At 43.7% G+C, this 26,880-nt stretch overlaps 1 protein-coding gene across 25 annotated transcripts in view; it reads left to right on the plus strand.

The window, feature by feature from the left end:
- The window catches only part of NHSL1 (NHS like 1), a 150,728-nt gene that overhangs the window by 87,487 nt on the left and 36,361 nt on the right, over positions 1–26,880 (plus strand). For 15 of the 25 annotated variants that reach the window (XM_032443265.2, XM_085541609.1, XM_015858385.3 and 12 more), the window contains exon 2: positions 20,810–20,962. In XM_032443265.2, coding sequence (XP_032299156.2) covers positions 20,810–20,962 — 153 coding nt within the window. Of the gene's footprint in view, positions 1–4,377; positions 4,916–14,045; positions 14,131–17,785; positions 18,311–20,809; positions 20,963–26,880 lie in introns of those variants that run through there. The other 10 variants (XM_015858394.3, XM_085541603.1, XM_085541612.1 and 7 more) reach the window with 4 other exon arrangements.

Genomic DNA, 26,880 nt, shown 5'->3' on the forward strand with positions numbered 1-26,880 from the left:
AGTTGCCGGTAATGCTTGCTGTAGCTTTTTCAGTGTATTATGTTGATTTTAGTTACTTAAGTCCTTGAAAAAGAAAAAAGGGGAAAAAAAAAAAAAAGAAAGGAAGATAGAAGCTAGATACATGTTGTATGGTCACAAGCAGCCAATGAAAACAATTGCATGAGAGTTCTTAGGGGTAACAGCATGGAGCTCCAAGTGCACCCGGCTGTGGGGCAGCCACCCTGCCTCAGCCCTTTCATCACCGGTGCTCATTGATGTCTCTCGGTATTGTAAGAGCTCTTCCAATGTTTGATTTGCTTCAGAAACGGCAAAGCTGGTACATCCTGCTCCCTTCCTGTTTGAGTTACTGATTATCAGTTAAAAAAGGAATTACAATACCTCGAGGTTGTTGGTTTTTTTTCTCTTGCTTTTTGAAATTCCTTTGTTTGCTGCTTGTATGTTTGATGAACGTAGGCAGGACTTGAGGTGCACCAAATGTTTAATGCACAAAAAAGAGGAAGGGGTTGGGAGAACAGCATGTCCCAGCTCCCCCCCCAGGAGCTGCCAACAGCCAGAATGGAGATGCTAGGGCACAGCTGTGGTCCTGCTGTGTTACCTGTTGTCCTTCTGCAGTCTGGGGATCGTTGCCCTCTGGGAGAATTGTTTTGAGGTTTACTATGTGTTACGTGGCTCCAATGAAATACATTGGAACTAGATAATCTTAAAGGTCCCTTTCCAACCCAAACCATTCTGTGATAATACGTTTAAGGTATAAATCATATATTTTTTACTTGTTTGTTTTACATAGAACTGTAATTATTTGTAATAACCTACAATTTGAACCTTCAGCTGATCAGCCAAAAAGCCCAGGGCACATCAGCCCTTTACTGCTAAAAATAGAATCACTGTCTAATGAGGGCAAAGTTTATCCCTGTGGATTTCTACCAGCTCCCTTTAATTTCTAATGTGACTCTTGGGCTCGCATTGGAAATTACTTCATTTCAAGTTTTTGTTATGCATTGTTGTGTATGTTTTTGTGGCATTGTTTTATTACATTGTATATGTTACCTTTTATTTCTAGGCAGAAGATCTACAAATTGTGCATAAAGATGCGTGATAGAATTTCTTATGTGTATTTTTGAAGCTTATGTTGATAACAGAGTGGAACAGACACACCCATACTTTGTGATTCCTAATCCCCTGTTTCCATTATGTATATCCTACAGGCTTTTAAAACTCCTACATGTAGTAAGTTATCAGTACCACTGCTGTTTTTTGAGGTCAGGAGCACGTAGGCATGTCTGATAAAAGTACTGATGTTTTCCTTGGCTGTATTTTTATTTTGTTTCTTGTAATCATGGAGTTAGTCACAATTGGAGGCATCCATCAAACTCTTAACAACATTCTTTCTTTAGACCAAGTGTTGTTTCCAGTATAATGTAATCATTTTCTTCCCCAATTATTCAAGCTCTCCCTAATAAGCCTGTAAAGAGATGGCTTAGCAAAAATGAAATACGCTGATAAAAGGATGAATATGCATGTCTAACAAGCTGCTCAGAGCATTCAGACTTGGATTACTAATAGTTCAGTTTTTAAATGGTGAGAAAAAGGGTAATAAAGGAAATGCTATTTAGGAAAGTCTCTTCATTAACAATAGCTCAAGGCTGGGAAAAAATGAACAGCTTCACTTCTGTCTGTTTAAAAAGATAAAACAGCACTTTAGCTGAAGTAGAATTGTGTAGTCTATTCAGAAGTGTTATGGTAAGATTTCAGGTGAAAATTGCAATCAGATTATTGTTCCATATATGCATAGCATAAAGTAATTGTTTATATAGCATTTTTGGAGGAGAGGGCAAAGGGTAAAGTTGGTAAGATAGACAATGTCTTTCTCACACGTCCAACAGGGAATCCTCTTCCCAACTATTTATGATTTTCTATTCTATTTTCTAATAGCTGAGATAACAGTCATCGGGTCATGTATCATATGTGTTACCTATTGTACGTGTTGCCAAGGTCTTCCTGCTGTCAGAGGACAGATTTATTCTTTAAGTGAAAAATTTGTGTGGACATTAGTGCCTGCCGTATGGTAAATATACTTGTTAAACTGGATTTCAGCCCTGATCCCATTATCGTGCATCAGCCTTACTGCGTGAGCACGCATTGAGAACGTGGTTAATGGGGTTTATCTGTAGTCCAGAGAAGTGCATATTAAATGTTATTGGGTCTTCAGGCCAATATGTTATCCTGTGTCATCTTGTTAAGTGCTTGGGAACATCTCAGTCTGCTGAACACTGAGTTCTGCCGTTTTCCTCTATCTTATTGCATCCTTGTTTTCGCTGCATGCTACATAATAGCACTGATTTCAGAAATATTGTTCATTTCTAATAGGCAGACTCTTCCTTGGACCCTCCTAGTACCAGGGTGGAAGAGGTGAGGCAGTAAGCACTGTGCCAGCTCAGTGGTTTACAGAGATATTACTCCATTCAGGAGCTTTTGTGTGTGTGAGCTGGTTTGCTAGCAGCACCTGTGGAGATTCGCCCCCTTAGGAAGGCTGTCTAGACACCCATTTATTCCAGTGGACGTAAGGATATGTGTGGTTTATGAGAGCGCTGAACTCAGACAGTATTCATCACCATTTCTTTCTCATAGTCTGATGAGTAAATTTACTTGGCTTTGTGTATTTGTCTTTGCCTCAGTGCCCCATGACCAGCATTTAGCTGGTGCCCCTGGGTTGCCTTTGTGCATGTGGAAGAGCCACTGTGCTGGCAGTTCTTGCCTGTCCTGTTGGTCCGTTCTCTCCTGTCCACCCCTATTGGTGCCAACACTTGAAATGCCTGCCAAAAAGTATTAGGTTGTAGACAAGGCTTGTTTCATCCCTATTCATTAAAGTTTTCTGGCACTTTTCTTTCAAAGACCCGTCTTCACTTTGCAAGTTTGCCGAGATTCAACCACATAAGGTATCTGTAAACCATTATACATAGACAGTTTCTTCTTCAGATCATTCTGCAAAGTAGCAGAACATTAAAAAAAATAAAAAACAACAACAAAAAAGCAACAAACAGTTACCAAACAAGGCGGCTTCTTACTCACTTCTCCATTGCCAGCACTGTTGGCTCAGTTCTGCAGACGCCTTCTGCTGGGTGGTGCATTTTGTATGGTGCTGTGCCGCAGGCAACCCATGAGCACACAGTGTTCCCAGGCTGGGCCAGAGCTGCAGGCGGCAGCAGGCGACGTGCGTGGTGTCAGGGAGGCACGGGAGCTGTGTCTCACCTGACATGCTGTTGCTTTTTCCTTAAGCAGTGATATTTCTGCCCTAGCTATCAGCTAGAAAGGAAAAAAAAGAAAATCTTCTACAAAGGATGTAACTAATTTTCTTGACATTTCATTGTGCTTCTTTACAGAGCCATGGCCTCTCACGAATGGTATGGGTTGTGACTGTAGCGTTTGTGAAGGGTTAAGGAGGCAGACCCAGAACTGGGCTCAGCTGTACTTTATGTAGACTTCTAGTGTTGTCCCCTTTATAAAAACACATATCCTCTCGTGTTGCCTCACAAACAACCAGACTTTAAAACCAAACCTTGGAAAGCTGCTGAGGACAAAAGGTTCTATGGGGTTTGTGTGAGTCCTTCTGTGTTGTTTTTCTTGCAGTCCCGATCCAAGAGTGCTGTGGGCTGACTGCAAAGCCCAGGAAAGGCATGCTTCCTGAGCCCTGAAGGAAGATAGTGTGTAGGATGCGAGATTAGGGTTGGTGTGGAAACCAGCTTAGAAACTTCCTTAGCAGTGCAGACTCTGGGTGAGGCTCTGGAGCCTGTTGGCTTGTGGATGAGGGAACCGAGGGGACCTCAATTGTAATCCTGGCTTTTCCTCTCTGTAGGCAGGTTCCTAAATCCCACTGAGGCTGTCTTTGTCTTTAAATAGGAATAATGCCTCTCCTCTAGAGATGTTGTGGGATTTATTTGTTTAGGCAGTACTAAATGAGTACAAAGTGAGAACTGCTTGTATTTTGTGCTTGCTACTGTGGCCTACCATGAAAAATAGCTGCTGCTCAATGATTACAATGACTCTGACTCTGAAAAGGAGTGTTCTTCCTAAAATCCAAGTACAGAAATTGCAGTACTTCATTTATTCTATCTGACATGTCTTTTCTGCTCTCACATCCAAGACAAATGCAAACACTCCTGCTCTTGGCAGATCCCTGCCCCAGTAGTGATGGTTCTCTGGCTGTCAGTGTCCTAGCGATTACAGCCCGTTAGCTTTAAATAAGCTTCTTGGTTGTGGCCATCTGTGTATGGCCCCAGTACCTGCTGGTCAGAGGGCGGTGAATAATCGGGGATAAGGCTTAAGAGGAGCAGCAGGCTCGGGTGGGAGCAGGAAGGGAGAAACCTGGAGAGACAACTCAGTGTCACAGCTCTGTGCAGCTGATAATTTCCGGCTCTGTGCTGTGAGACAGGGGCAGCAGCTGGGAACCCAGCAACCAGAGCAAGCTGTTCATTAGACGATTGATTTTTATTGTTTTTTTCTTTCTTTCTTTTTTTTTTTAACGGATAGCCAAACCTTGCTCAAAACGGTTTGGATGCAACCGAATAGTCTATCTTCTCTTAAGCATAGGAGGAGAAAAATCTCCTTCATAATGCATTGAATGTGCCTGCTCACGGGTTCTGAGCTGGCCACTCCCTGTTGCACTGAAATAGCCACTGGGGACAGCAGGGCCATCCTCGAGAGCAGCACAGCACAATGATCGCCTATGTGCGCTGCCTGCCTGCAGAGCCCATGGTTGGGTGCCTCAGCAGCGGCAAGTGGCAGCCGGGCTGCAAGGATGAGGATGAGGAGGAACTCATCCCACTGCATGCTGGAAAGATGGGCAATGCGTACCCCAAGTTGCCTGGGCGCCTCAAGAGGAAACTGCTGAGAAAGGAGGATGACAGCTTCTGGCCGAGTAAGGAAGTTTGGGTACTTTTTGTTGGGTGTTGTGGTTACTATTAAAGGACTAAGTAGGTAAAGTGTATTTGTAAGTGAAGAAGACATCCATGTTTTTCTTGCTCTATTAGAGAATGAGGAAATTGGGAAGAATCTTGTTCTGAAGAGAATGTATTTTGACTTCAGAAAATGTGTGTAAATACACAGGTGTGCCAGCAAAGCTAGAGCTGCATGGCACTGCCCTCTCGCATGTGTTCTGCTTGTGCCTGAGAGGTGTTGAGCACTTGCTTTCAGCTCAATATTGCTCCTCCTTAGCAAAATTACTGGTTTAGTTGAGTGGAGCTGTTGATGTGGTGCTCTAATTGAAAGCTGTAGAAATAATTGGTGGATGAAAGGTCCAGGAGAAATAAGAAAAAGGTCTGAAATTCAAAGATCTTTTAACATAGCCGATGAGTAAAGAAACCTACTTTTGAATAACCTTGGGTCTTCAAGGTTATTTTCCCCCTGAATGTGAGAAGAATTTCTGAATTGTGATGATTCACTCTTTTTCAAATCTCTATAGTTTCATGTTTCATTAGCAAATACAGATGGGGAAAAGGAGAGCGAGCTGAGGATAGACAATGGTAATGCTCAGCTGTTTCACTTTTAGCCTTATTGCTTGCCTTCATTTTTTTTCTGGCCATCTAAGCAAAGGCACCCAGCTGTTCATGGAATGGTTGCTCTAAAAAGTGTGTTTTATCATGATGGGGCAAAATTTCACAAGACAAAGGAACTTTCTACTGCAAAAACAACCCAGCTGGTTGGCTTTCTCACACTAGGCCTCTTTTTTTTCTTTCCTATTTTTAATATGTTCACAACTGTGTTGATTTTTCTTTTCCTCATTAGTGTTGCGCTGGTCATCCGACAACATCTAATTACTACCAAATCGATAGATGTAGCCACACAGTGCTAACAGTGATCAGTGAAACTGCACATACATCTGCATTCTGTTATGCTGCACGTACCATTCCATGGCCTCTGTATTCTAGGGGAGCTATCAGAAAGGCACCCACACAGAGGTGTTGGGAAGCCAACCCAGTGATGCTACAGAGCAGGACTGAAGAAGTTTGGGGACTGAAATAATTGGTTTTGCATGTAAACAGTTGAGTCTCTTCAAGGCGCCTTTCAGCTTCTTGGGTGAGAACTTGATGGCCTCGGAGTTGAAATAATACAAATTACTGTGTGAGGTGCCCAAGAAATTTTCTTGCGTCTAAATAGTGGGATTGAGATCCCAGGTATGTGGTGGGAGTGTCTGCTCTCCGTGTCCAGGTATATTCATTCTGTTGTTATTTCTAAAGTGTTTTCCTAGCAAAGAGAGAATTCCTTTATGTTCTATTGACTATTTTAAAAACTATGCACACTTGTGTAGTGTAGATCGTTTGTAATATAGCACATATATAGGCAGTTCTGTGGTTTAGTGTTGATTTACCAAAGCTTTTAAAAGTAATTTCTATGCCCCAGCGATAAACTCTTACGTATGTAAAAGTTTATAGTTAGTTTCCATGGGCTGATTTTCACCAGTGTCTGGTACAATCCTGGGCAGCCTGATCTAATGACTGACAACCCTTCCCACAGTGTGGGAGTTGGAGATCAATGATCTTTGGAGGTCCCTTCCAACTTAAACCATTCTTATGATTCTGCTGGCATTATGAACCATTGAAGCTTCTGTATGCAATGCTGAATCCTTTAAACTGTGCATTGAAAGATCAGCTGAGTGCTTCCTGCCTTGGCCATGGCAGTACCAGTGCTCACACTTATGCAGGGGTGCCAGCCCTGCCCTCTGGCTGCCTTTCTTTGTGTTCCTCCTCAGCCCTCAGAGGCAAAAGAATGAAAATGCAATTAAGCCATCAGTTAAGTGTTATTGGCTGGACAGGTCCTATTTCTCTTTGAGATAGGGAGACCGGTGCTGCTTTTAACCTCCGTTAATGTTTATTTTAAGGAACAAAAGTGTTTCAGAGTGGAAGTGCTTTCTGGGAATGGGTCAAGCGATAGCTGCTGAGCACAGCAGGTGCTCATTGGCCAGCATTATCTCTGGTGATAACGACCTCCATGGGAACCCCATCGTAGAGGTTTCACAGGCAGAAAATGCCCTGGGCAGCATTGGGGTCGTTTGCAAACACAACGGCAGCCCAAGTATTGAGCTCTGTGCCTGGGGGCAGTTTCCTCATCAAGGAGCGTTTAGCCTCCAGTGCTCCTTCTCACCACAGTGCTGCTGTTGGACAGTGTTCACATGTGTGTTCTGGTTGGGGTGCTGCAGCCACAACCACCACAGGACCAGGTTAGGGTTTGGTGGCTTCATTCACCCGTTAACAGTTGATCCACTGAAAATGTCAAGTAAGGGATGCATGAAGTGGAGACTGAGCATTACCAACTCAGTGTTGTTTCAACATCCGTGTTGTTGTTCCTCTGCTTTACTCGCTAAAAATAGGCAATGCATGATTGAAACAAGACAGAATTTAGGAATACAGCTTCTCAGAGCCTTCCTGCAGAGAGGAAGAACAGCATTACAGTAGTGGAGGGACTGTCAGCATCTCATGCATATCCATGACTGTGGAACTACTTCAGCACTGTTGTGTTGCTGTGGCTGGTTTTCCTGCAGCAAAGCAGAGCTGAAGCTTTGGGCTGACCAGGCCTGGCAGAGCTGTTTGCAGTGTGAGCTGGACTGGTGAGAGCCTGCTGGCAGTGCCTGTGCCTCCAAATGCTGCCACCTCCTGCTCAGAGCATTGCCTGCCTCTTGTGCTCAGCATCTCTGCTCTGTGTTTTATCCAGCTTCTTATGTTTAAAGGCATTTTAATGGTAGCTAAATTGTTGCATCAGTCTGGTTTTCTTTGTTTTTTAATGATGTTTTGGTAAGAGTTGTGGAGGTTTTTTTTCTTCTTCCGCAAACGTGAGAGGGAGCAACTGCAGTGTTGGATTACTTTTAATGTTTGTTGAACAGTAGCTTCAGTTACTGGAACTTTTTCTTCATGTTTTGTTGCCCAGTAGCTCATGAAAGAATGCTCTATTCTTCTTCATTCATTACCCTTTTGAGGGACAACAGCTCTGTCTTAGCTGCGAATCCGAGACCTTTCTACATGGTGTGTATTGTGTGAAAAAGCAGGCAGAATTTGAAAGGATAATGACTGAATCTATTTATAAATTAATAGGGTGTTCTGAACCAAGGCAGGTATTTTATTTTTCACTATTTGTTATGTTTTGTTTTTTTTTTTCCCCCAGGTTTTTATTCCCACAGCCATGAGATTTAAATTTTCCAATTAAAGGATGTTATATTAATGAAAATGCCGAAATCCTTGTGGCTTGGGAGGCTTCATTCTTTGTCCTCTCATTTAGTGCTGTGAAACAAAGACCACATCGCTCTGCATCTCTCCCAAGCCTGGCCTTGTGGAGCACTGAGCACGTCTTTGTGGCCTCCCATGTTGTAAGTAACAGCGGGGCTCAGTCTCTGCTACTGGTGAGCTGCTCACAAAACACGATGCAAGTGACTGGCCAGCCCAGCACCCAGCTTCAGCTGGTGCTCCAGGCCTGTGCCCTGCAGCTGGCACACACAGCACACACAAGGATGGTTTGTTTCTAAGAGAAGGAGGAACTTGAATATAATCCTTATTGCTTGTCTTAAAGAAGGGTTGTTCCCAACTTTTCTCTTGGTGTTCTTTGGGTTTTCTTGGAAATTTTGTTCATTTGGCTAGAAAAAGCCACCAGTACCTTGCAAAGCAAAGGAACCTGTTAATTTCTAGAAAGTTATTTCTGAACTTGGTTAAATAACAGCCTTTCTGTTGGGTGACACAGGGTCCCATGTGAAGCTGGTGTGTCCTGAAGATTGTGGCTGAGGATGGTAGCTAATGTGGACTCAAACGGCTCCATAGTGCTTCATTTTATTTAAATCATAGAATGGCCTGGGTTGAAAAGGACCTCAAAGATCATGTAGTTTCAACCTGCTTGCCACAGGCAGGGTTGCCAACCACTTGATCAGGCTGCCTAGAGCCACATCCAGCCTGGCCTTGAATGCCTCCAGGGATGGGGCATCCACAACCTCTTTGGAACAGGCAAAACCTGTTCCAGTGCATCACCACGCTCTGAGTGAGAACCTTTTGGGAGTACAGTGTGTTTGTAGATCTCACTGGGAGTTGCTTGTTGTGGTGTGCACTGTAGGCTCAGATCTCTGCAGGTCACTTACTTCCCCTGCTCCTCATTCCAGAGCAGCTGTGTGCCTGCACTGTGCTGGTCAGGGCTCCTGCACTTCCAGGCTCATCTGTAGTGCTCCTGCAGCAGAAATCTTCTTTGCTGCTCCCTTATTTCTCCATGCCATCCCCTCTTCGTAGAGTGTCCCTTCCCTTGTCATCATTGTCCCACGCTATTGGGAAGCCAAAAGCTTCAATAACAACCCTTTGGAGTAGTACCATGGTGTGCTGCCTCTCCCTTATTCTCTGGAAGAGCCCCATTCTGCCCTTAACCCTTGAGTTGCTTATGCAAACATTTTGGAGGTGAAGCAGACTTGCACTTAGCTGTCCCCTACAGCTGGCAGCTTATAAATCTGCCTCTGTGATAAATTTTAGTGTTAATAAAACAAGATGTGTTTAAAATAATCCCAAATGCCAATAGGCTTAGTGACATTTAAGCGTGAGTGATGCTGCAGACAAAAGCGGTACATCTTAATTTGTCTAATTATGTCGTAACATGCAGAGCAGCTGCTTCTGTGAACAAAAGCAGTTGATCGCACCATTTTATTAATTGCATATTAATTGCTGCATTCATGTAACCATATGGGAAACAGCAGAAAGGAGGGAAGGCTACTTAGTCGTGGAAAGGAGAAAAGGAACTAGCGGAGGAGTGTCATCAGGAGGTGAATCTCAGAGTGACTGGCTCTACTGAGTTTGCAGCTGGGATCTGATTTATAGAATAAACTTGTGGGATTTTTAGTTATTATGTTTAAAAGAGGTTTGAGTAGTAAGGATTGTACCTGGAATGGCAGCTGTGTACTCACAGAAGCTCTCTGCTGGTTGGATTTGGATTCATGGGGTACTCTGCGGCCATCTGTGTCTGTCCCAGTGGGGATACCCACTCTGCTGGAGACGGTCTGCCACATGAGCAGAGCTGAAATAGTTAAACAAGGCACAGAAACTTGTGATTTTATTGTGAACCCATAGTCTTTTTGTCTAGCAGTGCTAAGCTTCAAGCTGAGCTGGGCTTCCTAGAGCAGTGTTTTCCATCTTGATAAGATGGAGTAAAAGATAAAAACCTTGAAGCTGTGGGGTTTGTTGTGCACAGTGCCTACAGCAGTGCGCTGGCTACTGCTGGTATCTGACTTTGCCTTGTCTTGCATGGTGTTGAATGATGTAGTTCCTGAAAGTGAGACTTCAGAAGCTGCTCTATGCTTTCTTGCAGTGCTGGGAGACTCCAGGATGTGTGGTGGTTCTGCCAGGCAGAAAATGTAGGTTATGAGTGCCCAAGTGGTGACTCCTCTCCTCTCCCACCCCCAGACTGTATTAGCATGGTCTGGTGGGTCCTGGTGTGCTGAGAGAGCAGGGTCAGTGCTACAGATGGCAGCCTCTGTGTGCACTGGTGGGCTGCTTTCTTCTCCCTTGCACCACGGCAACTATCCTTACTTCTTAGGGAGCTTAAACAGTGCGCTGCAGGAAAGAACCAATATACAGCTCTTGTTATTTGAGTATTAGCTCATTTTAGACTGACATCTAAGCAGTGTATAGTGAGAAATGGAAAACGGTCAACTTCACCTGTTGTAGAAGATACTTTTCTATTTTATTTATTTATTTATTTATTTTCACTAACACTACAGATCTCCTTTGCAGGTTACATGCATTTTGTGTTCTGTGATGCACTGATTTAGGGACTCAGGATCACTTGTTGCTTAAATGAATCTGCTTGAGTAAATCGAGTATTTCTACAGGAAGGGCTTAGTCTCACCTCTTTGCCAACAGATGGCATTTTCCTTGAGTTCCTAAGTCTCTCTGAAGAGTTACAATGGGGAGAGATTGATTATTTAAGAAGAAAATGGAGGAGGGGGGCAGTTTGTTGCTTTAATTTACATCTTGTGCAAAAAAATACAGTATTCAAATTCTACTGGAAAGGCACAAGGGTTGCACATCTAGGAAATTAATGACAAGCAATTGATAAGTAGTCTGGATCCAATGTATTGTAAGAATATGTGGTGCTAAACAATAAAAACCATATTCTTATGCCTACCTTGAAATTGGGACACAGAGGACACGTTTTTCATCAGAAAAAAATGCTTTACGTGGCTCATCGCAGTTACATCTCAATTGAAGCTGTAATACTGTGCAATGAGATCTGGATTGTGGGGATGATGCATGATTGGAAAGACACAGCTTGAATTTTGGATTGCCCGCAGTGCTTGCAGCTACAGCAGTTAGAAACACAGCATCTCACTTGTCGACTGACCTGGAGTCATTGGGAGAGAATAAATCTGAAACCCCATGATGCCGCTTCTGAAGCTGAACTGTACTTAATCAGCCTCCCCACGTCTTCTGAGCGCACGCGGACATGCAGGGGGCTGAGTATCAGTAATTTAAAGGCAGAATTCCCCAGAGTATTGCTTGGAGCTATTGGTTGGCAGGTCCTCTCCTCTGTTTGGAAACCGTTCTTGAAGATGCTGGTAGCCACCTCAGCTTGTAGCTATGTCAACAGGCATTGCTGGCAACAGAACTTTGGGAGAAGGCAGAAAAATGTGTACGTACTGCAGTGGTCACTTACTGCTCATCCTGGGCATCTCAGCCCCCTGTTCTTTTGGTTTCTGATCTGAGCCAGCAATACTGTCTGCTCATACTCTGCTGTAGTGCTCTGGCTGGCCAGCTGTCTTTCAGGCATTTCAATAAGAAGTTTAGGAACAGGGAGGTTTGACACAAAAGGCTGTGGAGGCCTTCTGCTGCTTTTGAATGGGAAAGCATCACACTTCTCCCTGAGCATGTTTGTCACTGCCAGAATGTGTGAACAGTTACATAAATGTCTTTCTACACCTTTACGACCTGTCTGATTAACCTTGCAATTGAGCAGCATCTCCAAAGGAAGGTTCCCACTTCTGCCAGCTGAATGACCCCTCGTGGCTTTTCCAGCACCTGCCTTCAGTGGGCTGCTGTAATTTTGTTTGCGTCGCATGGTGGTGCGGTCAGAGCAAGGGACAATGTGAGCAAGTCCCCAGGCAGATGGTGGGAGCCATCTTTAGGGTAAATAATTGATAACATCAGAGAAAAAGACACTGTTTTATGTCCAGTAGCTGAAGGTGAGTGCAAGTGTTTTCCCTTGTGTGATACTTCCTTTTACTGTCAGGGCTTAAGTAATCAGAAGAGGAGCAGGATGCTAATTGCCCTGACAGAAAAAGAACAACTTCTGGGGCTAATGTGAATACAGTGCTTTAATGTCTTCATTTTGAACCAGAGTTTGCTTACTGCTCTATTGCGGTGTCGATAAAAGATGTGAAAGGTTAGACCTACTTTTATCCATAAAGACAGAAGTAAGGAAGAGGGCCTTTATACATAATATGTTTAGCAGAATATTTTAAAGATAGCTTTAGTATTATTGATTTGTTTTCCTGAGGTGTAAACTTTATTCACATCGACTGTTATTGAGCCTCACTTTCTCCTTTACATTCAAATCATCTCCCCTCCAGGGTGGGACCTGCTTTCCCTTTCTGGAAGGAAACGGAGGCAGAGATGGCCTAATTCGGGAGTAGGGAGAATTTCTGTTGTTGTTTGTTGGCTTTTTGTATATTATCTTTTGATGAAGTAGATGGTGAGGTCTCTGTTTGAATAATGCCTCCACATATTTATTTATTGTGATAGCTGGTGTTCCTGAAGGTGTTTGGTGTGGAGGCATTATTTTAGTTTTTTTTCATGTACACATTGTAAACTTCTTAAGAAGCTGAAGGACTTGCCAGCCTAATTTTATAAGTGTCTCAGAGCTTAAAAATACATGCATGTATATATATCTGCTATTTCCTTGTGTGAGGATAATCCATGCATAACTGCATGTGTCCCAAAGTGCAATGTTGGGAGGGGAGATTGAGGTATGCTGCAAGGAATCTTTCAGTGACTTTAAATAAGTGAAATGAGTGGGGAGTGTGTCCCATTTGGGACGCTCCTGAAGAGAATGCAGACTGAGATTAATTTAAGAAATCAGTTGGATATTAGCGTGGGTCCACAAGTGTGCAGCTGCTGAAGATGGAATTACAGACCCAACTGGGAGACAGCGCAGGGCAGAAGTTTGTGTGTTGGTTTTGTTTGTTTCATGTGGTGATAATGTTCTTTCCATCACTTACTCAGAGAATTATCTTTACTTATGGTGCATTTGTAGAGCAAATAAAAGTCGAGATTTTGTAAAGAAGACCTTATTTGCTGCAGTCGCTTTTGCTCCGTTCTTAAGGTGGGTTTGGAATTTAAAGTCAGAATGTTTTCCGGTGGAATTAGAAAGGAGCGTTCCCATGGAGAGAGCAAAGTACTCCTCTGGGAGCTGATGTTGTCTTAGTTCAGGAATGGCCAAAGGAAAGAGGATTGTGCCCTGCAATACAAAACAAAGACGTTCAACAAAATCGCACATTCACTACTGTTATCTGTCCTCCTGTCTGCAGATACAGTGTCGGGAGATGCTCTAACCAAAAGAGGTTTCTCTTTTGTCTGTATGCAGCTCTGCCAGAATTCTCCCTTTTCACTCCGGTGATGTGTTTGCATGACAGAGGGTCTGTGGCAAGATGTTTTGAATTGTAAAAGGAATGAATTAGCTTTATTGTGCTGTGACCTAAATAGGATCATCAGATCAATCAGTCTGCTGCTTTTCTGTCCTCTCCGGCTTAGGCTATGCCGCTTTTCTGTCTCGCCGTCCCCGGGCAGCCCCCGTTGGATGAACAAATGGGGGGCTCTCTTCGGTGCAATACCTTCCTCGTTGTTGCCTTCATGGAGACACTCGTCGCTTCCCTGCGACTTCGATGGCTGCACCGGATGATCGTAGTGGTCTTTTCCATCTTTAACGATTCGTTTATTCACTGGGCCACGAGACCCTCTCGTCCTTTGCGGTTGCTTTGGGGTGAAATAATCCTCCTCCTTTATTCCCTGTCGCCTTGCATTCTCGTCCCCCTCTTCCTCCCGATGAGTAGCTGAATGGCGATTTCTTGCTGGCTGGGGAGGTATCATGCTTCACGAGGCCGAGGATGCCTTCAAAGAGGCCATTGTGAGTTGGGGAGAGGGGGGTGGCTGATGCCCCTGCCTGGGGTGGGATGGATGGCCTCTGGGGGAGAACACTATTGTTCTCCTGAAAAGTACAGGGAGATGGCCAGACATGATTGGTTCTGAAGGGAGGGGGAAAAGCCCTTATAATCATAAATTATTGATTCCTGTGGTCTGAAGGGGACTTTAAGCAGTAGCAAATGCTTGACAGCATGAGTGAAGGTGGCCAGAGCAGGAGTAAAGTTTGGGCAAAGCTACATTCAGCATTTCTTATTACAGGTGCTTCATGCTTCTTACTTCTGAGCACAGCGCTCTTAAGTAGAAGTCAAGGCACGGTTTTTAGGGTGACATGGTGTTGATCTGGAACCAGACAGAGCCTTGCAACCTGCAGGAAGTGCTTAATCTTGGCTCAGGCTCGCCCAGCGGGTGCATCCGCAGCCGGGGGGGCTGTTAAGGGCTGGCTCAGTCTGGCAGCCTCTTACCCTGCCACCTGTAGCTGTGTGGAGGGACAGGCAGGGTGTGATAGGGAACAATCCCGAGTGTCTGGGTCAGTCCTGCAGGAGCACAGTGACAATGCCAGCAGTCTTCTTCATTCACTGCCAGAGCAATATGATGGGAATGATGTGTTGGTCTCATCTCTTTAAAAATCGGTGGTATTTCTCAGCTTCCTCAGCACATCAGGTGCAGCTGTGCAAGGTGCAGAGTATTGAGTTACAAATGGGGCAGGGGCAGAGGTCCTCCCTCTCAGGCCCTGGTGGGTGGTGTGAAATATATTTCTGTGGAAGCTGCATATTGATAGACTGTTACTTGGTTGCTAATGTTTTGTGCTGCTGGGAACATCAAGGGATGGCAGTCCCAGATGGCTGTCATGGAACAGGTCAGCTGGAAACCTTCCTCCAAAGAGGGGAGAGGGGCAAAGGGCTGGGGGCTGTGATGTTTCAGGCAGTCCCTGCAGACGAAGACTCTCATGTGATTCATATGATGCAGACTGTTCTCATATGTCTATCAAGGACATTGATGGTCTTTACTTAAACTAAGGCTTAAAAGCAAAATCAAGAAAAATAATTTTGGTAGCAGAAAAAGAAGCACAGTTAAGCCAGTCAGGGGTTAAAAGCTATTATATGTGAACCAAGAACAGTTTTGCCAATGACAGCCTGCTCATGATTTAAGGTGGCTCCTTTTTGCCTTTCCTTTTGCATCGATCTCTGACTGGTAAGTTAGGATGGAGCTTCTTCTAGCACAAACTTCTAAATTAAATGATCCCTCAAGAATTGGCATTTGCTTGAATCTTGCAGCATTTTTCTGTGTTGCTTGTGCTGTTATCCACACGAGATGGCAAGTGATCGTCACCATTTTTCTAAGGAAGTGGGAAGGGAGGGGTGGTAAGTTAATATTAACTAGCCCAAGGTAAGCTAGCAGGTGTGCCAGCAGCCCTTGAGTAACTGCTTGTAAAGAACTGGTACTGAGTGTGTGCACTCCTGCTGCTGGGACTGGCTTTGTCCCACTGGAATGAACTGCAAGAGTCTTTCTGCCAAGGTGGTTTAATTGTTTTGCTTGTGTGTATCTGATTTCTACTGTTGGGTTGGCAATATACATTTTCTTGAACAGTCCCATAAGGAAGCCCACTTAGCGGGCTTTCTGCTCTAAGAGAACTACTGTCAGAGTGAACTGTCATGCCATGGGAAGTTACTTGAAAGGGTTTCGCTGAGACAACATGCTGAATTTCATGGAAGCCACTGGATTTGCCTCTGATGGAGAACAGTTTTTGATGGTTACTGACCCAGGGCAGGCTGAAAGATGTGTGTGCCAACACCGAGTGGCATCAACTCGAGGAACTTGAGGAATCAACTCCTGGTACTGATTTTTGATGGTTAGCCACCTGATCAGCATTGACCAGAGGGAAGAAAGATGGAAGGAAGACAGAAGGCAGACATCATCCTATGGATTGTTTCTTACTGGTTTTGAATAACTTCATCTGGAGATCAGGGCTTAGTGACCACCATTAAGTGCTTATTTTCTTAGTGCTTCTGGCTAGGGGATGATCCACAGCAACCCTCAACATGGACAAGTTGCAACCCATGGTGAAAAGGGAAAGTTTCCAGAACTGTCCAAAATAGCCTAGAACATGTTAGTACACAGGGACCTGAGCCTGAAATGGGGATGAAGCCCATCCATGGGACTTGGAAATGTTTGAGAAATGCATAAAGGCCTCAGGGACAACCTGTGTCACTTCCAGAAGCACAATCTCCAGCACTTGCCAGCTTGAATATGGTTGCCTTTTCTAGTGCAAATGAGATGCAAATGGAGGCATTCTGGACTCACCTGCATGATGTGTCCAGTGAGAGTGCATCTCAGATGGGTTTAATGATGAATGGGTAACGGAAAAATGCTAAGGGGAATAGTATTGTGTAATGTTAGAGAAGAAAACAACTAATTGCTTTGTTAGGTGTAAACTGTTTAAACGTCACCAAAATCCTTCAAACAAGTGGCTCCCCAGCTTACCAAGGACTTGGGTAATCCAGTTTATAGCATGTAAAAAAGATGGTTTAAGTTCAACCCAAATGATTCTATGATTCCGTGGAAAGTATCCTTAAAGGTCACTTAGTCCAACCCCTCTTCAGTGAACAGGGACATCTACAAGAGTTCGTGTTCATGGAATCATAGAATCACTCAGGTTGGAAAGATCATGTCCAACCACAACCTAACCATATTACTCTAGCTCTAACAACCTTCCACTAAATCATGTCTCTAAGCACCACATCCAAATGGATTTTGAACGCATCCAGGGATAGTGACTCAACCACCTCCCAAAGGAGCTTATTCCAGTGTACTATCTTAGGGTGAGAGGCAGCACCTGCTTTGTTTAGGATGAAGTCTGCAAATCAGGGGAAGATTTACAGAGCATTTGTGCAGGGGGAGGTGACTGTTTCAAGTCTTTGACGTGTGAAACAAAGTAATAAATGAATGAATAGCCATCTTGTTATCTGGGTTTTGATGACGGGGCAGTTTTAGTGTAAGGTGTGTGATGGAAATCGAGCAAAGCAAAGGCACCGTGGCACAGGTGAGCCAATCTATGGGAGCAGCTGGAAGGTCCTAGTGCTCATAGCAGTTCAGGTGTCAAACCCATGTTGTGAGTGCATGTTCTATGGAACTGGGGAAATGCTGCTTACACCAGTAGTGGTGTGTTCAGACGCCGATGGAGGCACTTTGTGTTTTTTGCTGCGTGGTACTGAATCTCGAGTTCTTGCAGAGCATCTGCTTTTCACGCTGCAGAGGCTGTGTGTCCTGCTGTGGCTTTGGGGTCAGCCCCAGACCCCCGCTGCCGGCTGTTTTCTTCTCCCCGAGGAAAAAATCCTTCCCATTGTTAACGCAAGGCAGCTTACATTGTGATAGAGGGCTCGCTCCTTGAGCCTTAACATTGTGCGAAGGGCACGCCCTGCTGAGCACATTGATTCGCCGCACAGCTTTGCTTTTTTCCCCCTCCATCTCCTGCAAAGATCGCGGCTCGTTCATTCCTAGGAAGGAGGGGGCTGCGTTTTTGAGGGATGTGCCCATCTGAAAAGTTGCACAAGTTCCATTAGATGCGAAAAATAAAAACCTTGGGCCGGGGGTGGTGGGGAGGGGCCGGGCGGAGCAGCCGCTCCGCCCGGCCCCTCCCCGCCGCCCCCGGCCCCGCTCCCTCCCCGGGCACACCGGGCACGGCTGCCGCAGCAATGGGTAGCAGAGGGATCGCTTCCCAAACTCTTCTTTTCTTCAGCCACTCAACTTGGAGAGGATGAGGAGCGCACAGTGAGCCCCAAAGCCGATTTGCTGTTGTTGTTGTGAATAATAATTAACTTTTTTTCTTTTCCCCCCTGTTTTGCATATGGGAAGTGGCTGTCGCCAGCCCACTGGATTGCACTTGAGGAGGAGGCTTTGGGGCTGAAGGACTGGATATGATTCCGTGCCTTTAGATCCAGGCATATCCAAAGTTGGGATTTAGAGGGGAAAAAAGGGAGGAGAAGGAACTCTGAAGAGGAGAAATTGGGACGGTTTCAGCAGGGTCGGTCCGGAAACCTGTCACCTTTCTGCAGCTCCGGCTTCTTATGGGATTTGAGCTCTGAGATCGCAGCGTAACACCTTGAAAATGGTGGTTTTCATCAACACAAAGCTTAAATCTTTCATGAAACTTTTCAAGAGAAAGAGTAAGTAGCTGTGCGTACTGGCGGTCTTTGTGAGGAGCAGCGGAGCCTCGCAGGAGAGCGCGGCTCTGGCTTCTGTGCTGTGTTGTAGTGATTTATGCCACTTTGTTGAATACTTAGTTATGTGTAGAGGCAGCCTTATGGGATGTCTGCTTAGGGTTGCTGGGTCGGCTCCCGTGAGGCTCTTTGTGTGGTGGGGGCAGCAGCCGGACTCGCAGGGATGCAGCTGGTGCCTGTAGATGCAAGGTGTAAGGAACAAGGTTTGGGGCAGCCTCCCACCTGCCCCGCACTGCACTGCTGCTTCTACAGGGGGCATCTTTAACACCTGGCAACAAGGTGGATTTCAGGTGAATTGCAGTTCTTTATTTAATTTAATTAGTGAAGGCTGACAAATGGCATGAGGGAGTAGTTTGGGAACATGCTCTGAGTTTCTGTGCATTGGGTTTGTTGGGTGAGCAGGAGCTGTGAGTTTTGGTGGGGCAGGCCTGGCTGCCTCCCTTCCTCCTCCCACAGCCTGGAATGGGGTACGTCACTCTGTGGTTGGACTGTGTGATCTTGAAGGCCTTTCTCAACCACTATCAGTCCATGATTTTATGGCAGGACGCTGAATAAACCTGCTGCCTGCTCTAGGGCTGGGCTGGGTGCTGCTGTAACCAGAGAGGTGGTGTCTGGGTGGGTGGTGATAGATGTGCCCTCTGGTTACAAGTACATCTGCACCCAATGCTAAGGGATGGGTGGGGTGTGGGATCAGGCCATATAGATGAGATATATAGTCACTATAGACTGAGTGACTAGGAACCATTCTTAATAAACTTTTGTGAGCTCTGATGCTAATCTTAAAAATAAAATAAAATAAAAAGTGTGGAAATTCATTTAAGGACTTTCCTGTTCACTGGATCCTTTTAGGACAAACCAGCATTGTGTTATAGATAGGCTTTGAAGTTTAAGGCATAGCTTATGTTCTCTAATGAGCCCAGGTTATTTCCATCTGAGCTCATCCCGGCGGATGCATTGCAGAGATGGAGGCAGAGCCATTTCTCAGACACCAGTAGACTGTGGCTCCTTTTGCTTCCCAGCACATCACAAGAAAATCACATTGGCGGGTGCTGCAGGCAGCCAGCAGAGCGAGGGAGGGTGTGGGGCTGCTAGCAAGGCCAGTGCCATAGGGCTGAGCCAGCAGAGCAGGTGCTCTGAAGGAGACGCAGCTGTAGTGGTTTGATTTTTTCCTGCTTCAGAGAGCTAAAAGCAAGGATATGCAGCATGCTGGCTGAAGGCCAAACAGTGCCTGGGGGATCGTAAAATATGACCCCCAACTGCCCTTTTCCTCTTATTACTGGGCGGAGGGGTAAGACCATTCAACTGTAAAAAGTTTTTATTGATGATAAACTTTATAAACAAAAGGTAATGGCTCTTTCACGGGAAACATAAATGATAAACAAATCTTAGACTTATGTGCTTTGGCCGATTTGCTACCATCAGTCTGCAGGGAACTTTGAACCCAAGCAGCGTCACTGTGGTGTTGTGTATGTGCTGAATGGGAAGAGATGATCAGTGCCATCCCTGCTGGTTGGCTGCTGTGCTCTGAGCAGTATTTGCCTGTTGAGTTGCTTGTTTTTCGCTCATGGAAATGTAAAGAAGCTGGTTCGTTGACTTCCGTCGAATTTGAGTTCCTGGTTTGTGTGAGTGTGAGGTCAGAGAAGGTTATTTCACTACACAAATGAACCTGTCCTAATCTCTCATGCAGACTGTCACATTTTCAGGGTCACCCTTGAGCTGGAGGAGGCTTCTGGCAGGATCAGGGGCAGGAAAATTGATTGCTTGCAGTGACTGGGAGCTTGTGGGCAGAAAACAGACTCGTAGGTCCACAGTAAATGCATTAGCAAGTGAAAACACAGAAGGGAGGGAAGGATGTTTCCTACAACCCCTCAAGAGAATACATTTATCTCTCCTATGAAAGGTTGATGGACTGGGACTTGTTTAGCTTGGGGAAGAGAAGGCTCTGGGGACACCTCATTGCAGCCTTCGAGTATTTGAAATGAGCTGATAAGAAGGAAGGGACTGACTTTCTGCTTGTTCTAGGATGAGGAGGAATGTCTTTAAACTGAAAAAAGAGAGATTTGTTAGGTGTTAGGAAGATATTCTTTACTCATAGGGTGATGAGGCAGCAGAACACTTTGCCCAGAGGAATTGAGGCTGCCCCATTCATAGTGGTATTTAATTCCAGGTTGGATGGGGCACTGAACAGCCTGAGCTGGTGGGTGGAAAGGGGATTGGAACTGGATGGGCTTTAAGGTCCATTCCAGCCTAGGCTGTTTATAATTTCCGAAGTGGGAGAGGAGGTCTTTTGGCTGTTAAGGAATTAAAGGTCTAAAGAGTGTTTTGATAGGACCATGGTGACAAATAGTCTTCTCAATTTCAAGATGATGCATGACAAAACGTGTATGGGGTTACATGATAGACCTGTCTGCAGTAGCACTTACTTCTTTTTCTCTCTGTCTGCAGCTGTTTCCAACTTAGACGAAGAGAGCAGATGGACCGTCCATTACACTGCTCCATGGCACCAGCAGGAAAATGTGTTCCTGCCTTCCTCAAGACCACCTTGTGTGGAGGACTTGCACCGGCAAGCAAAGCTGAACCTCAAGTCAGTACTGAGAGGTGAGATGCTGCTGATAATAATGTATTTTAATAATATGGTAGTTTTTACCGCAGTCTTTGCAAACTTACCCAAGTTGTAGACTTCTGTTGCCATATAGTGCCATTTTTTGGCTGTTTGTGAGAAGTTGGAAAAGGAGTTGAGAGCACAGAGGAGAAACGGAGTAGGGCACTTGCAAGGAATCACTGAGTAGTGTATCTTATTCCTTGCAGAAGGGTGCAGTGTTTTTCTGAGGACCAGTTTCTCCCCTTAGTACCTTTGTTGGGAGGTGTATCTGCACTCTGTGGTAAAGGAGGCACGGTGGTATGTTCGTGAAGCCTTGTGGACGTGGGCAGGCTGGGAGAGTGCATGGAGAGGGCTGTAAGAACAGCTGTCTCTGGACCAAAAGGGAAGTTGGAAAGCAGAGCTTAACATCCATGTTCGGGAAATTGTTAACACGAGAGTTTTCTTTACATTGGTTATTTGACAAAGAGGATTTCCCTGCTAAAAGCCAGCTCATATTGAGTCCCTTTTCATTTCAGCTGGAACCACAGGTATTTGATAGCTTGCAGAGTTAACTTGATTTAAAGGAACAGTCTGATTTTGTTTGCTTAACACTACATTTCTGCTTTTTAAACGTGGAGAAAACTTCATTCTTTATGTGTGGATGGGGAAGTGTTTGTCTGCTGTGTTTTATTTCCCTTGCTGTTTCTCCAGTTAATTAATTTTTTACCATCTCTTACTAGGCACCTTTTGTTATCATTTAATAGGGCAGTCTTGACGGCTGGAGTTACTAGCTCACGCATGGCTCAGCAGATAGCCTGTGTGTCCTCTGTACTTACTGTTGGATTAATGCGTTTGTGCAGTGCTTTAGCCTTGAAACATTTACTGTTCCCCTATAGATGCATAAGTTCTGTCTGATGGGGTTTTTCTCTAGAGCTGCTTCCCTTTACAAAACAAAAACTATCCAGGGCTACTAGAACTTACCGATTAGACACTTGTGGTAAATAAAACTTCCATGTGCCCATGGTGTAAGACTCCATTGTATCAAACTGAATTTCAGTTTCTTGCTTTCAGGGTGGTAGTTGAGAGACAGGGATGAAACCATGATGCCTTCAGCAGACCCCAAGCTCCTGACATAGTCAACAGTTCTTTGCTGTGGCCTTTAGCTGCTTTCATTAGCTGCAGTGTGAATTTAGTACCATCATCAGTAATTCCATTAATGTCTGTATGGGCTCTGAGTAATAAGAGGGGTGTTGCCTGAAACTTTATCAGTTTTACTCTTCTGTGGCACTGTAAAATCAGGAGGGCGTTGATGGTACTGAGCACCTTTGATTGATCAGGTCAAAAGTTCTGCACCCAGAGTTGAGTTTCATTCAGCATATAAGTGTTAGAGAAATTCTAATACAGTTTTGACTGCTGTGGAACTCTTTTCTCCACCTCCTTTTTCAGAAAAGACACGTTTTCCAAGGTTTCTTAATGGGTAGGAAATAAGTTGCCTAGAGCTGTGTGATTGTAGTGTGGAAGACTGTAAGGAAAAGTAATGGTCCGTAGCAACTTGATTGCAGGCTATTACTTTGTTATTGCACTTGTCGCTGCCCCAGTGAGTTAGAAAAGTAAGTATAAAGCGTGGATTACCGATAGTAATTCACTTGTAGAGCATGACATTGTTTAAACCACTTGGAGAGATACTGAATGTATAAAATCATTCAAAATAATTCAGTAGAGGTATCCTTTCTATCATGATGTTCTTACCCATCTAGATTCACCTCTAATACTAACCAGATAAAATCCCAAGTAGCTTTTAAAATAATGGAAGGTCAAACGAATTTACTCTGATACAGTTTTAAGAGCTCAGCAGATTTTTTTTTTGATAGCATGAGTGTAGCAAAAAAGACCTACTGAAGCTGTCTGTCGTGTAGAAGAAATTTATGAGCACTGCTTAAGGGGCAAAAAGCCATTACCACTGCTTATTCTTAAGCTGGCTTAAAATTACAATGTTAAGGATAGAGATATTACAAAAATGCTAAGAGCAGTCAAGTTCTCTGCTTGGTGATCTCTGTGAACTCTTTGTACCTTTAGCAAAACCAGTGCTGTGTTTGGAAGAGGAGGAAGTAGATTTTTTGTTAAATGAGGTGACTCATTACTTGGTTTAGTTTATTATATATTGAAATATTATTTGCTCGTTGTGCTATGAAATCACATGCAGCATATGATAGTAAATGTTTCACGGTGGGATTTTCTTTCTTTTCAAATTATTGACTTATGAGCTAGGCTTCTACTGTGTTTTTCCTTTACAAAACTACTTTCGAGTATAAACGGTGAGATCTTATGTTCAGATTTCTTCCTAAATGTGCAAGGTAGAACTTTATTCTTATTTAATTGTGCAGGTGTGTCACCTGCAGCTTAAATAAAAAAGACAATGTTTTCCAGTAACCTGAATTAGAAAATGAAGCACCAGGAACTCGGAAAGTTGATAATGCATAGTACTTATATCTGTTCTCAACAACTGAAATGTCTTTATTGGGCTTTTATTAAAATCTAAAGTTGCAGTGACTTGAAAAATGTTAAATCCAGACTTCATTATTTGCATCTATTTTAAAATGAAAGTCTTTAATGTCTCTGTAGTGTCTTCAAGAGACTTAGTATGGTAGCTAGAGCAGAATAACAAATGCAGCTACAAATCATCATCAAAGTACCATTGCTAAATGTTTTTAAATGTGGTTGACGAAATGATCCAGTTTTTTTAGCTTGTGATGGTAAATCCCATTATTTTAAATACTGTGTTTCCACTCAATAAAAGAAACTCTCCCTTTCTCAGGAGAAGCAGACAGGGCCTTGAAGTACCCAGTAGAGCAGATGGGGTGACATGTTCAATATCAAATGCATTCTGCCCATGGCACATGTTTCCCTGCCTCTGGTGCTCCAATTAGCCTGTTCTAAAAGCCTGTCTGAGGTGGGCTCTTGCTTACATTTCCTTGGTCCACTTTCCAGGCCAAGAGGCCAAGTGGGTGTTTTTTACTGGAGTCAAAGGGGTAGCACCGTAAAATAGCCTGTATCTCTGTCACTGGGCACCAGCAGATCTGGCTTGTTCTACAGTGCAGTAGTGCCTAAAGGACTGCTGTCTGGGGAAGTGTCTCAAGTATAGTGGTCTTTAGCCAGGAGCGCGGATACATCAGTACTTAGCAACAATGCAAATATTTGGATAAGAGTAAATGGAGAGAAATTCTTATTTTTCTGTGTTATAGTCTAAAAATGTCATCTAAAGATGCAGAGGGGCTCCAGCACGGTTGTGGTGTGTCTTTGTTTCACTACAAGAAGTGGGCCATATGCACGTCTACATTCCAGACAGGTTTGCAGTGTGTTCACCAGGATTTTCCTAGTGTCCTAGAAGGAAAATCTAATCCAGAGTGCACTTGTCTCTGATAGTTTTGCAAACTGTGGTGAAGTGAACCTGTGGATTAAGGTGGCAAATCTGTACTGAGAAATGTAAACCTGTAAATAGTGTGCACAGTTGGATATTCTAACTTTCATACTGGCTTTCAGGCTACAGCTGCAGAGGTTTTCTGTACAAGTGACTTTGCTTTGTGTCTTTTTTTCCAGTGTAATTGTGTTGACTTGGACTTTGTATGTAGTACAGTGCTCCTTGTTCCAGTGTTTGTGATGATTCATTTATTATCTCATCTTCAGAAGAGCTGGATTTGGCTGAGTGTAGCTTCTGTTTAGCTTTGTTGGCCAAATTCAAGGAATGTATTTAAGCAGCAGTGATTGAAACACTTGATTTGTTTTCCAGAAGACATCTGGTTAGCATTGTCAAATAAAACCGGATTTAAGTAGTTACTCATAAAGCCTCTATTGTGTCTTGCTGCAAGACCCTCCAGACAGGTATGTGTTTACCCTTTGTTTTCTCAGGGCATCTGCCAGATCACTGTTCAGATGAGCAATATTAGGGTCAGCCTTACTAGTCGATAATCCTGCTGAGAAGATTATGGACTTAAAATAATCTTACATTTCATTAAAGAGCTGCAAAGTAGTGGGGAACCACTTCATAATAACAATAGGCCTAGCTCAGGTTCAGAAAGATGCCAATATGTGAGCTCCCTACCAAATGGAAACCTTAATGAGGTAAAAGACTATTAAAGGCTAGGGATAGACCATATGTTCCGGAAAGGCCTTGGAGCTGTAAAATAAAATTAAAAGAAATAAAAATTAATCATCTTATTTCTAATCATTTTTTGTTTCAGTAGTTAAATTTGTGCCAGTGGTTCTGCTCACATATCCTGGTCTTTTTACTGTTTCTGAATTAATTCACAGTACATCTGCTGATGGTTTTGGCCGGATTCCATACTCTAACTACCCACTCTAACAGAGAGATTAAAAAAAAGAAAAGAAAAAAAAAAGGTTATTCAAATTAAATTAAGCAGAATTTGATCATAAGTCTACACTTTGGTTTTGAATGCTGCTCTTATGCTGAAAAAATGAGTTACTTGTATTTAGACTGCCTATTTTTAGTTTCAGTTGTATAGCACTATGCTGAGTGTGAAGACAGACTGGTAGGTCATATCGATTGGTTTCCTATATCCATTATAAAGTGATAGCTTTTCTAGCGAAAGTCTTAAGAAGTCTTAACGTTTGTTTCAATATACTAATGATAATGTATTCTCTTAAACCAGATTAATGTGTTTTCTCAGTATTTTCTAAGGTAAGTCAGTCAGTAAAAAGATACAGGAGAAAGATTATTGAACTTAATCCCATTTCAAAATAGCGTCTTCAGAGGAGAGAAGAAATTTGATCTATTTCTGCCATAGTTTCAGTGCTAGGTAAGCAACTTCCATCACAAGGAATATCAGACTTTTAGTTGCTTTCCTGTTTGTTTTCTTCCCTCCTTCCTCTCTTAGATTGAAGTTCTAACATGTATAGAAGAAGCATGTATAGATGAAGCATTTAAATAGCTTTAGAAGTTGAACATTGAGTGTTGTAGGAGAAAGACCAATAGAAATCTTGTCTATTTTTATATCAACCGTATTCAGTAGTCAAAGAAACAGCAAATATTCATAACAAGAGAAAAAGATATATATATATTTAATGCCAGCATCAAATGTGCAAAAGGAAGCAAAGAAGAACTGTTAAACTTTAGACATCTTGTCACCAGTAAATGTAATGGTATAACACTTGCAGAAATTAAGAGAAACAGTGATTTTGAGCGCTCTCCAGTGACAGTCTGTTAACAAATATCATCTGTAATGACTGTAGCATTTTGGTGCCATTAGAATTTTTTTCTTTATGGCTAAATCATACAGACCACCTGGGAAGCTGGGAGTGGGACTGCATTAATTTGTTTTTGAAAAGCTTAAGGGAAAAAAGGAATGGTCAAAGTGTTTGCATTTTTTAAGGCTGTAAAAGGTATTTTCACATTTCAGAGTTCCTGTTACTTTGAATCCTTTCTAAAGGCTTGCACCTGGTCTGGACTCTTGAAAAATAAATCTAACTGCCTGCTTGCTGTACTTTAATGGTGCACTTTATGCCCCATAAACATTTGCTCAGCTGAGCCCTGAAGTAGCCTGGGGAAGCTACTTGAGGTCTAGAGGGGTGACCTGTTGTGTCAGGACACTCTTCCCAGTGAAGAGCTCAGCTCTTTTCAGAGGTGCCCAGTGGCGTGGTCACAAGCTGAAGTGCAGGATGTTCCCTCTATACGGCACTTCTGTACTGTTCAGGTGATGTAGCACTGGCACAGTTTGTCCAGAGAGGCTGTAGGTCTTCTCTTTAGAGATGTTCGAAAACTGCCTGGACATGTTACTGAGCACCCTGCTCTGAGTCTCCTTGCTTGACTAGGGTTTGGAGCAGAAGGTCCTAGAGGTTCCTTCTGACCTCTGCCATGCTGTGATTCTGTAAAAATGCAGATGAAGAAATAGCAATATAAAAAACTGCATTTTGGGGAGGG

The sequence above is a fragment of the Coturnix japonica genome, chromosome 3 (assembly GCF_054131305.1).
Source record: "Coturnix japonica strain WE chromosome 3, WE-NBRP24, whole genome shotgun sequence".
Lineage (NCBI taxonomy): Eukaryota > Metazoa > Chordata > Aves > Galliformes > Phasianidae > Coturnix > Coturnix japonica.